The sequence below is a fragment of the Podarcis tiliguerta genome (assembly GCF_965153285.1).
Source record: "Podarcis tiliguerta genome assembly, chromosome: 6".
Taxonomy (NCBI): Eukaryota; Metazoa; Chordata; class Lepidosauria; order Squamata; family Lacertidae; genus Podarcis; species Podarcis tiliguerta.
The window spans coordinates 91,435,955-91,448,858 of NC_139539.1; the positions used below are offsets into that span (position 1 = coordinate 91,435,955).

The 12,904-nt window shown below is 42.2% G+C and overlaps 1 protein-coding gene across 7 annotated transcripts in view; it reads right to left on the reverse strand.

Annotated features, from left to right (window-relative positions):
- Positions 1 to 12,904, reverse strand: part of TDRD5 (tudor domain containing 5) — a 33,944-nt gene that overhangs the window by 20,303 nt on the left and 737 nt on the right. For 5 of the 7 annotated variants that reach the window (XM_083446285.1, XM_083446287.1, XM_083446288.1 and 2 more), the window contains exons 2-7: positions 11,441 to 11,679; positions 10,067 to 10,489; positions 7,256 to 7,455; positions 3,955 to 4,038; positions 2,759 to 2,815; positions 1,290 to 1,443 (exon numbers count right to left, since the gene is read on the reverse strand). In XM_083446285.1, coding sequence (XP_083302411.1) covers positions 1,290 to 1,443; positions 2,759 to 2,815; positions 3,955 to 4,038; positions 7,256 to 7,455; positions 10,067 to 10,489; positions 11,441 to 11,672 — 1,150 coding nt within the window. In that variant the 5' untranslated portion in view covers positions 11,673 to 11,679. Of the gene's footprint in view, positions 1 to 1,289; positions 1,444 to 2,758; positions 2,816 to 3,954; positions 4,039 to 7,255; positions 7,456 to 10,066; positions 10,490 to 11,440; positions 12,747 to 12,904 lie in introns of those variants that run through there. The other 2 variants (XM_083446289.1, XM_083446286.1) reach the window with 2 other exon arrangements.

Consider the following 12,904-nt stretch of genomic DNA (forward strand, 5'->3'; position numbering starts at 1 on the left):
GTTGATATTGTTTAGTGCAATTTGTAAAAATATAGCTTAATGTTTCTTGGGATCCACCTTGGAAGGATCTGTAAGCTGGAAAGTAAAACAAGGTGCAATCCGCCAGCCTTTCTGAGGGCTAAAATTACAAGCTGCAAGCATGGTTCACCTTTGTTTCACCCCTGCCAAATATTCTGGAGCAGATCATCCCACTTATAAGGACTATAATCCTGAGCACAGTCAGTCAAGGAGGACAAACGGCTGGTGGTTTAATTCCTTATTGACAAAAGCATGCACTTACATTACAGCAGCTCCTAGGGGGCACAGAATGCACACACAACACCACTTCTGGCCTCTACATAGCTGGCATCAACTTTTTCAGGCTTGTGCCCCAGTTGAACAACTGGCACATTAGTGGGACACACACACCCCAGCTTAAGCACCCTCATCAGACAAGAGTGCACACAAGCAACTGGCGACTTCCTGGTGAGACGATAGCCTGGGTAATGGGCCATTAAGGGAAGCAAAGGAAGGGGCTCTGTGCCATACAGCAAATGGGTGGAGGCCTCTTCCTCAACTTGTGGGTAGTTGGAAGGACAAAGGCAGAGTGGAGAGTGTTAAGTGATGTGAGATAGAAGCCAGAAGGTGAAAAGCAACAGGCTAGGAAGCCAGAGTCAGAGCGATGTTTGATTTCTGTTTGAATCTAAGGCTGCAGCTTTGGAAGAAGCAAAAGCTCATTGGGGTGTTAATGCTGTGAATCCTAGCATCCTAGACTCATTTTGTACATATGTGTAAATAAATCACATATTATAAAGACACCGCAATCTCCACGGTGCCTCATTCCAAGGAAACTGAACCTAGAACGCCTGGAATCTCACACTACAGTGGTACCTCGGGTTAAAACGCTTCAGGTTACAGACTCCGCTAACCCAGAAATAGTACCTCAGATTAAGAACTTTGCTTCAGGATGAGAACAGAAATTGCGCGGCAGCAGCAGGAGGCCCCATTAGCTAAAGTGGTACCTCAGGTTAAGAACAGTTTCAGGTTAAGAACAGACCTCCAGAATGAATTAAGTTCTTAACCTGTGGTACCACTGTACTTGGAAATTGGGACGGCATGTGATAATATATTGTGTGCCAAGGGGAAAACAATAGGAGCCTATCAACACACCTTTGGTATGAAATATAGTCTATTGCAACCCAAATGCAAACTTGCTTTATCAAATGGCATGGGTTAAGAAGTTTGTTTGTTTGTGCCCAATCCAACCTGCCACCTTGGAAGTATCAGCAAGTGCAGTGTTCCCCACTTACCATCTCTTAAGCGCCGTGACTCAATGTCAAAGATGCGCCAGTCTTGTTCCCCTTCTTTGCATTCAATATGGAGAACATCACTAAGGGCACCAACCAGTTCCATCAGGTTTAAGAAACCTAGTTTCTTTACTGCCAGTATTTCTTTAAAATGTCGCTAGATATAAAGAAAATCTGATTAATCAATGCAAAAAGGACGTCCTGCAATATTCTTCCTTTGGACTTGCAATAGCCATACTAACAGCAATAAAAAATAGGTACTTTTTGGAAGCTAAAATGCTCTCCAAAACATTTAGTTCAAGTGCTGGTCAAGAAGGAAATGGGCAGCGAGTGGGGTGGAGAAAAGGGAAAATATTGAATTTGAACTTTTCGTAGGAAATCTCTTTGAATCTAGTCCATAAAAACTGGAAAGTATCTCCATTTTCACCCAGAGAATATAACCCAGTAAAATTTCTTGTCTGTATTGTTCACTTTTTGTCTACGCTGAACAATATTTTAGCCTACTAAATTGAAATTCGAATCAGAGATTTTTGTTTATCTAAGCTAAAGAAAAGCAAGATTAGAAGAACTTCCCTCATCCCACCCCGAAAAGTAGAGTAAGATTACAGGGAGGCAACAATAAAACCAAACCAGGAGCAGGCAATGCTTTTTCTGCTGAGGGCCACATACCCTTAGAGGTAACCTGTTAAGGGCAGAACCATCACTCCCCCCCCATAGCTGTCAGCTAACAGATTTGAAAATAAGGGACCAGCAGCCTTGAAAATAAGGGATCAGGAGCCAAAATAAGGGATTTTCCAGGCACATGTATGTTCAACTTCTGAGCCCCTCCGAGCCAAAGGCAGAAAGCCCAGCCAGCAGCCAAACGAAGCCTCAAGTGGTGGTTCCCACAGCGCAGCAACCCGGCAAAGGGGATGCAGCAAGGGAAACCACCGTCACCTCTTCACTGGGAAGCGCTGAGCAAAGGCGAGTCCTCAGGCAACGTGGCCGATTTGATATCGTTCTTAGACTCCTTATTGGGTGAGCAATGCAGCCAAGAAAGACAGTTGGAGCCTCCCTCCTCCCTGGCTGGCAGGGAGGGAGGGAGAGGAGCTGCTTCCTTTGAAACCCGGGAAATTTAAGGGACATCATCAATAAGGGACAGCAGCGGGACACAGCGCTGGGACAAGGGACTTTCCCGCCAAATAAGGGACGGTTGACAGCTATGCCCCCCCCCCGCTTCCCTTCTTCCCACAACCCATTACCAAAAGACCAAAGGCTATATAATATTAAGTCAAGGGGTGTAGATTGTGCACTAATGTGCTGAACCATGGTTTAGAAGAGTGTGCATGAGCTGAAATGAGCCCAAGCAAACTGTGGTCTAGCACGCTGAGCTATTGGCTGTCTCTCTGATTCAGGCGCCAATATTTGTTTCAGTAGAAACATACACAGAAAAGGACAAAAGCAAAAGCCACTTCCGAAAGGAGGAAACATACCTCAAATTCACCAGGTAACTTAGAAACAAGCAATCCTTCGGGGTGCTGCGCTACAATCTAAATTACAAACAACATAAAGTCAACCATTAGTTGTCATGCAGTCTAAACAGCCGATAAGAATGTTGCGCATGAAACAAACATTTACAACAATATCCCCCAACTAGCCACTTGTTTTGCATCTAAGAAAACATTTGCGAGAAGACGCGATAGAAGAGGATTGGAGAAAGTTTAAGGACTATCTACAAAAACATTATAAGTTATTTGAATGTTGAGAATTTGCTAAGTTTTGAGAAAAATATGCCTCAATATTGAAATTTGGATATGACTGTGACCGGGTTATGATTGAGAAAAGTCTAAATTTTTAAAGTGAATAATTAGATGAAACTATAAGAACATATGAAACAAGGTAACAATTTGCTATTTAATTTTTATTGTAAAAAATACAGGGATGGAGGATATGGGGAAGTCCAGAGGATAATGAAAAAAGATCTGGAAAATGAAATTTTCTCTTATTTCTTTTCTGTTTTCTTTTCTTCTTTTTTATTGTAAAACAGTCTTTGTTGGATTATTGACGATGTATCTTGACTCCGGAAAACAAAGCAATAAAAAATATTTAAAAAAAAAAAAAAGAAAACATTTGCAAAATAAAAATATACAGGCACAAAAGTTTATTTTCTATACACAGCTACATGCAATACAATTTCCCATTTTTTTTCTTTAAAGCACCCAGGACTCAGCCAGACTGGTAAAAAAAAAAAGTAATTTATGTGTGTTGTATGTGTGATATAACATTGTGCCACCAGATGGCAATGCGGAGTCCCATTTTTCTCTACCTGTTTTCCGTTTAAATTCACAATGCTTTTAACGGAAACTCTTCTTTGATGTGTCTAGATCCAGCCCACGTTTTCTGGAATATAAGAGGTCAAGGAGAGGGGCACACAGGCTGGGTTTTAAGAGGATTAATTCAGACATTCTTCCTTAGTTTTCAATCCTGGTTTGCAAAGTAAGCACAAGCCAGTGTGCCAGCTCAGACAAATGGTCAAATCATCATATGCCTCACACCAGGAAAGAGGGTGAGCAGAATGGCAGGGAATGTTTGCCTAAGGCTCCGGAAAGGCTCCTTTGCATAGTTTTAATTCATGGCATGCCTTTAAAAAAAATAATCAACCTAAGTTCCTTAAATTATGAACACTCACAGTTCTTATTTTTTCCTTAAGTTCGGAGCTGATTGTCCCTCCAGGTCCTTTCTGGGAAAGTGCTAGCTGCATCTCCTTCTCTAGCTTTGAGAAACAGATTCCACAGATATGAAGAAAGTGAGAGGGAAAGCTAGTGCATACAAATTGGCATCCATTCATATAAATGTGGCATTTACATTGGAAACCTCACACTGAAAGTTTGGAACATCACACATCAATCACTTCAGATATATTAATGGTAGATAACATGTCAAGATTACATGATAGGATAGGTACAAATACAGTGGTGCCTCGCAAGACGAAAAGAATCCATTCCGCGAGTCTCTTCGTCTAGCAGTTTTTTTGTCTTGCCAAGCAACCCTATTAGTGGATTAGCGCTATTAGCGGTTTAGCGGCTATTAGCAGCTTAGTGCCTTAGAAAAAGGGGGTGGGGAGCGAAAAAAAATCGCAGGAACTCGCAAGACATTTTCGTCTTGCGAAGCAAGCCCATAGCAAATTCGTTTTGCGAAGCACCTCCAAAACGGAAAACCCTTTCGTCTAGCGGGTTTTCCGTCTTGCAAGGCATTCGTCTTGCGGGGCACCACTGTATTGTAAGTAAGTTCCATTTTTTAAAAGCAGCAGTCTTTACATTTCCCCGCCTTTGGTGCCCTCTTCTTCCTGCTCATTCTCACACAGCCTGACCTCCCACCTACATCTAAAATATACATAATATTGTATAATTATATAGCAGGAATGACATCATTGGACAAAATAGTTTCCAATACCCAAAAGTTAGAGGAACCTACTTTTAACAACAGCTTCTGTTTAGTGATAACCCTGTCCTCCTCTGCAGGAGCCAAAGAAAAAAAAAAAGATATGCGCCCAATTCAAGGTGCTCACATTAGTGTTTAAAGCCCTAACCAATTCAGTCCTGATACCTGAAAGACCACCTCCTTCCCTACAGAATCTCAGGTACCAGGATTGGCAGAGGGGTCACTCTTAGTTGCTCCATCGCCCTCAGAAGCGAGGGAGAAGGTGGTTCAGCAGAGGGCATTCTCCATGGCAGCCCAAGCTGTGAAATTTCCTCCCCACAGATCTAGCACCATCATTATACGGCTTCTAGGGAATGCTGAAGATGCACCTCTTTACCCTGAGCTTTCCAAAGCTGAGATGTATATTTTTAGGATCCACATTATTTCTGGGGTTTTAAGTTCTTTTTACCTGTTTGTAATGTTGTGTTGTAATGATGCAACCAGCCTTGGGAACTTAGGGTAAAGGGCAGGTAATAAGGTGCCCTCAACAACCAAACCACTGCATCTTGCCCAGTGTAAGTCTAGTCCATGCTGCTGCTGCTACTTTTTAAATTCACTGGACACAAGCTTACATTTTTAGTTGTACCGTGGTACCTCGGGTTACAGACGCTTCAGGTTACAGACTCCGCTAACCCAGAAATAGTACCTCGGGTTAAGAACTTTGCTTCAGGATGAGAATAGAAATTGTGCTCCGGTGGCGCAGCAGCAGCGGGAGGCCCCATTAGCTAAAGTGGTGCTTCAGGTTAAGAACAGTTTCAGGTTAAGAACGGACCTCCGGAACGAATTAAGTACTTAACCCAAGGTACTACTGTATAGGGTAAGGTGTATAGGGTAAGGACTGCAGCAATAACTGCCGACTGAACTCCCATCCATTGACTGAGTCAGGCAAGAATTCTCCTGCCTTGTTTTTTCAAAGATCTCTGCAGTTTGCAGTACTTTTTCACTGATAGAAATGCAAGATAACAATTCCAAGCCTGCTTCCAAAAGGCAGCTCCTAGAGGTAATAATTGCAGTGAGCTACATATGGAAGAGCAATCAACTCTCCACACTATCAGGGGCACTGTGTGTTTCCAGTGTCTACATCCTCATATGTTCTGCCCACACAGAGCATGTAGCACAGCAGTTGTGGTTTGGGAGTGTCTAATTTGTCTGAGCAGCAAAAAGAAATAAAAATAAAAGTCTACGTGATCCTTCAAAAAAAAAAAAATTAATTAACACTAAGAGCATTCAATGAGACTTGATTGGCCATTGTACACTTCAGTAAATGCCAAAATGACAAGCAATTTAACATTTGTATGGAAACGTAAGTGTTTAAATTGAAGGTGGGGGGCAAAAGCATTGTTACTATAGTGGTGACAAGAAAGACAGCAGGGTTCATTTTAAAAAATTGTATAGCTACAGCTTTAGAACATTTGTTCATTAAAAAGATCTATTTTAGTAATATTAATATTTTAATATAAATGCCTACACAAAGCTCTTCAGTGCTAATTAAAAGCTGGTTAACAAAAAAAGGTCTGGATGAAAAGCGAAGGGATTTTGAATGGCACTACTGTAATCTTCCGAAAGTCACTACACGCATCAAAAACCCTTTTTTAAAAATAAAAAATAAGCTGAACAGAAGCATCAAGGCTGTCTACACCTACAAAAACTGAACTGTTTTTCTGATCTTCCTCTGAAGTCTGAAAAATACGGAAAAACCACAGAACCGTGTAACAAGTGTGCCCAGTAAAAAGTGAGTGAAAAAGGCACGGCAATGCCACACCAAGTGTCTAGTGTGGAAGCACCCAGATCAACAAATTTTCTATGCACTCAGTGAGCATTCCTTTGGAAAACTCCTCTGTTCTCCTATTTACATTTTCCTTGCTGTGACAGTCATTTTGATTAACTGTTTGCATTTGCTGCAGAAGCATATTATGCTGTTATGCTGGGAGGTAACCGTGAGAAAAGAAGCTGAGCTTTTCTATTTCAGAAAGTACAGTAGCAATTCCAACTGATGGGGGGGAGGCACGCCTGCATTATTCTGTGGTCTTCATTTTTTCTCTTTTAGATATGGCAGCTATTTTTTGTCATGACACACCCCACAGATGCCTAGTGATGTGAGGTGATGCTAGAAAATTCTCTGGAGAATATTCTCCACAAACTGTAACTTCTGTGTCGTCTACACAGCTGCTTTAAATGTACACACCTCATTAATCGAGATTATTCTCGAGAATTTAACATCACTAATTATGTCAAGTGCCCATGGCAGCCATTTTATGACTGGCAGATTCCAAATATGCCCACTGGCCCAACCAAGAAGGCTGGCGACCTCTGTCCTCACCCAGCTTAAAGCAGATCTTTTCTCATCTTTAAGAACTTAGGTTTAAAATCCTTCTACATGGACGACGTGTACTAATTAAGACACCAAACAATACGAAATGTGTCCATACGGATTCTCATTTTCTCATAATAACTAATTAAATATTCCCTTAGTTTAGTCACCTTTGGAGTGCAATGTTTCTATTACTTACTTGTTTCATCCTCTCATCAGTTCTCACTAACGGGGTTTCCACTGGTTTCAACTCTACTACTAAAGCATCAGATTCTTGGCTTGGAGATGGATTGTGATTATCCATAGGTAGGGCAGGGGTTGAAGATTTCTTCACTGCAGGTGCTGGCAGAGTAGTAGGCAAAGTCTGCTTTGTCTTATGTGATGGAATCACGGCTTTGCCTTAATAAAGCCAAGAAAGGGTTTACAGACATGATTTCACATGACAGTTTTCTGTTTTCCCTAGGTAGGCAATGCTAGAAGGCTCACACTCATTTCCAAGAACACCTCCAAGAGCAGTGGAATCTCAATATAAGCCAACAGCACAGCACAAAACCCCTTACTGTATTGTTTTATTTCTCACTTGCATGTTTGAGCAGATACAAGATGACTCACTCATCAGCTCAAGTGCACAAGGCTTAGGATCACCATTTTGCTTAACTGACAAAGCAGAAAGGAAGAATGAGCTTAATGCAGAGCCTTCATGAATACTTACAGTCACTGGGGGCGGGGGGGAGAAAGTACACCCTCTTTGAATTCTGTGGTTGTACATATGCAGACATAATAACAGTCATCTGTTCCTTAGCAGGTCTTAAAATGAGGTAAATACAACCTCAGGTGAACAACATCAGATGTCATATTACAACATGCCGTGATTTATGTAACAAAAATAAAGCCAAAATGGGGAAGCTATTTGTGAAAACCTTACTGCTTCCATAGGAATTAAGGGGCTAAGTAGAAGACAGGTGCTGCTAATCAAATGCGCTTGCTTAATTGGCCATCAGCAAGTGCACCCACCTCTACAAAAGCCGAAGTTTTATCAGTTTGCTGGTCTAGATAACACAATGCTCCTAGAGAAGCAATAATTGCTGCCCATGAAACTGGGAAGGGTGATAAAGCCATATCCAACCAATTTTAATTCCATCATTCCACAGCAAGAAAGATTATTCAAAAGTGGAAAACATTCAAGATTGCAAGTAACTCAAGAGTTACATCTCAGAGTCTACAGGCCTTGGCATGTTAAATGTTAAAGTTCATAACAGTACAATCAGAAAATGAACAAGTATGCTTTGTTTGGAAGGGTTGCCAGGGGAAAGCCTCTTCTCTATAAAAAGAATATGGCAGGACGGCTTAGGTTTGCAAAGTTGCATCTGAACAAAGCACAAAGCTCTGGAACAATGTCCCTTGGGCAGACGGAGATTTCTGGCCATAATGCACAGCGCCACATTTGGCGAAAAGCAAACACAGCATATCAGCACAAACACCTCGTATCAGTTGTCAAGCACAGAGGTGGAGGGTTGATGATTTTAGCTTGTTTTGCAACCACAGGACCTGGGAACCCTGCAACCATTGAGTCACCATGAACTTCTCTGTATATCAAAGTATTCTAGAGTCAAATGTGAGGCCAGCTGCCCGACAGCTGAAGCTTGACTGAAACTGGGTCATGCAACAGGACAAGGTTCCCAAGCACAGCCGCAAATCTACAACAGAATGGCTGAAAAAGAATCAAGGTGTTGCAATGGCCTAGTCAAAGTCCAGACCTCAACCCAACTGAAATGCTTTAGTAAGCTGTGCATAAAGAGATGCCAGCAAACCTTAATGAACTGAAGCAATGTTGTAAAAAAGAGTGGGTCAAAATTCCTCCACAATGATGTGGGAAACTGATAAAGTCATACAGAAAACGATTACTTCATGTTATTGCTGCTAAAAGTTGTTCTACAAGCTACTGAATCATAAGGCTTCTCCATTTTGGATTCATTTCTGTTAAATAAATCATGACACGTTGTGATATGTCATTTGTTGTTCATGTGAGGTTGTATTTACCTAATTTTAAGACCTGCTAAGGAACAGATGATTGTTACTATGTCCTCATATGTAAAACCACAGAATTCAAAGAGGGTGTACTCCCCCCCGCCCCGGCGGTATTTCACCATGGTTTTCAGTTTTAAATGCTACTGAAAAATATTTGGCAATTTGGTCATAATTTTTCAGTAACAAAGCCAAGCTCTCTGAACCTCAGACCACAACCTTTTCCCAAGTTTACTCTATTTACTGGCACCTGTGACAAAAACAAATCGATTGTCTACCTATAGAAGTGAGCACATAATTTATTTGTAGATTCGTGTCCACAGCTGTGTGCAATCTGCAGTTGGGTGCAAAATTCTACATGAATAGTACACACTAAGATTAATTATTTTAATAGAAGTGCACCAACGTCTTTGCTTCACCCCACTACTCCCACTCTCATGCTTGGCTGCTGTCTGAGAAAGAGAAAGACAGAGCACATGCTCTCAGAAGGGAATTAACTCTACCCAGTGCTACTCATTTTCCAGATAGGTTTCTCAAAGTTCCTATATTTGTGATCCCACCTCTTCCAGCCATACCACTTGAGAGGGGCACTTATCTACACGTTGGGGCAGAAGGATTTCGTATGTTTAATGTGGAGAGAAACCATAAGGCTGCAAGGTAGTACAGTGGTGCCTCGCAAGACGAAAAGAATCCATTCCGTGAGTCTCTTCGTCTAGCGGTTTTTTCGTCTTGCGAAGCAAGCCCATAGCAAATTCGTCCTGCGAAGCACCTCCAAAACGGAAAACCCTTTCGTCTAGCGGGTTTTCCGTCTTGCGAGGCATTCGTCTTGCGGGGCACCACTGTATTGGGTAAAGCAAACACAAGTTGTAGAGTCATCTTGGGTCAGCTAGTTCAACCCCATGCAATGCAGGAATCTCAACTAATTGAAGGTGCCAAATAAGAGCAATTTCCCCTTAGAGCTGAATTTAAGCAAACATAAACTTACACTCTGGCAGCTTTTCTGGAGTTTTCTTAATGGAGGGCTTTAGAGTCAACAAGGAGCCTGCCCTTGTCTGCACAACCGTGATGATATCTGAAGCTGCATTCAGCACTTCTAACATAGAGAAGAACCCAAAACGCATAAATTCAAACTTCCGTCCAAAGTGCCGACTAAAGGCTTTGTCAAAATCTGAAAGCAGGACAGGTGAAGATCTCAGCAGTTCCTTCAGTTCGCTTTTTACCACAGCTGGCAGAGTAGGAGAAACCCGACCCCGGCGGGGCAGAGAAATTCGGGGGGGCTGAGGCAGGCCAGAGCAAGATCTGGCATTAAAAGAGAAATTTGGCTTTCCCCTGGAAAAATATGGCTTCGGTTTGCTTTTCTGTCTGGCAACCAAGCTTGCAATCAACTCAGTGGACTCATCTGGAATAGCTAGAAGACAGAAGCCCATATGGTTAAAGTTGCATGTTGACACAGAAAATTTCTCCTCTCCTCCCCCCCTCCCCTTTCTTCTTGCCATCCTCTTACAACAAAATGGTACTGCCAAAGAAATACAGCTAGTTATCATAATACACAATATTTGGAGATTTGCAAGCATAGGTTATTTTCCCAGCTGTTCAGACCAGAAGATCCTTCTTGCCCTAAGTTATTAGAGCTCCCATACCTCTCTATTTAATCTCATGTACAACCCTCCATTTCTATACTTACTTCCCTGCTTACCACCATCAAGGCAACCCAACCACCCACCTCAGCCTACAGTATTTGTGATTCATGTATGTGAAGGGAAACACCCACAACCATGAAATCTGTTGAAGATGTCGCATGGTGTGCTCTCTCCTGGAGTGCTGGCTCTTGTTAGGTAGACATTACACATCAAACATGACCAAAAAAATATGCTATATACGTAGAATTGAAAGTACTTTGGATGTCTTGGGCTACGTTATGTCCAAATCTGTACCTTCTATTTGTTCTGGGAATAGCTTAATTCTGTTAACCCTGTGAGTGAAGTCTAAGTGCATTATACCCTGCAACATAAACACATTAGAAAAATACTCTTACATGCAGATTTCATCTTCTTAGGTTTAAAAACTGGTTCATATTTAAACCATGTTTGGGGAATGTGTCACCATGACACAATACTGCAGAAGAATTGCCTTTATTGTAAAACAAACCGCACTCTGCGGGGAAATGCAAGGTAATGCCCTTGACTGCTTTATGTTCAGAGGGACCTCAAAATCAAACTACAGGACATATTTACAATAGGCAGCTCTTTGGCCAAGTTCCATTCTTTCTTGAACCACCCAGCCTAAACTCCCTGTATGCCTGCCAAACATTCCCCATTTGTTGGCATTCCCTGCTCTTGCCGACTAATCCAAAACCCACCTCTGAGGACAGTATTGCCATTTCCACTAGGGCAGATGCTAACAACATCTGGCATATCCAACACCAGCTCCATGACAGAACGATAACCCAGGGCACGAAACGGAAGTGGTTCTCCTATCATAGACTTGTATTCTTTGTTTAACTCCATAGGGGTGAGGCCTTCCTTGACTGGTGTCAGCAAGGACCTCACTACTTTCTTCATTGAGTTCATCAGGCGTTCTTGATCAGACATGTTGACACTGGGGGAGGTGAAAAGGAAGTGTTAAAGGACAAAGAAATACTGCTTTTGGTGATAACCGGCTTAATAATCACCAGATAACGTTACTGTGAGATGGACAAGGGAGAACACAGTACAGGTACACAAACTGAAAAAGATATACTGCTTGCCTTGGAAACCCAGAGGGATCTGAAAAAACAGGAGCTCAGAAAGAGCTGCTGCTTTGTTTTTACAATGGTAACCTTTGCACGGTTTTTAGAAGGGAGTGGGGCATATCCTGATCAGTTCTTTTTTAATGACAGTGTTGGGATTAGTACCCCACCACAGAGCCTCATGTGCATCGGAAGCACACAACTATAACAAACCCTTACGGTTAAAGTCTGAGCAAACTGGGCACAAGGTTTATCTTTCATCTCATCTCTCTTTAACAAACTCCCCCAAAAGCAATACTTGCAAGCATCACGTGCACAATTCAGTCAGTCATAAACACTTTAGAGCTCTGTCATGGACAGCTGATAAATGTAATCCCCACTAAAACTTGCTGAATTTAGTAAGTGCTGAGATTTTGCTAGATTGCATCCATAAATGGATATAAGTACTTTGAAGGTTCTGAGCTAGTAGCATCAAGATTTAGGGACTATAAAAAGGACCAGCCCTACCACTAGGCAAAGTCGACCGCCTTAAGGCAGCAGTCTCCTGGCTACTCCTCCTATGTCCCTTGGACATTTCCCTCTGCGGGAAGACAGAGCTGTGCAACTACACCCCCTGTTCTAGCTACCCTCAACTATTACGTTGCCTTAGGTGCAGTGGAGGACGATATCCTGCTGCCAGTGTTGAAGTCAAGTGCCACCCATTTAGTTTCTGTGGGTAGAATGAGGCAGGGGTTGCTATCTGGCCCTAGCAAAACATCTTGGATCAGCCTTGGCTTGGTGCAATTTTAAGTTTCCACTATCCCATGGGGGAGTTTGGGAGCAGAGGGAAACGACGATTGAATATAAACCTGGAAAGTTATCTTCTGTTAACTTTCATAAGCCCAATAAACCCTTTCCCCCGCTTTTTTACAGGAAGGGGACGAGCCATACATAAGAGTCCATCCCCAAAGTCGGTGCCACTGCTCCCACAAGCCACACCTGCCCTCTAACAAAAACATTGCAACCAAGCCTGTCAACCTCAACCTAGACATACATGATTCTTGCGAGCTGTTTTATTTTATTTATTTATTTTTTAAAAGGTAAGAAGGTATGTTT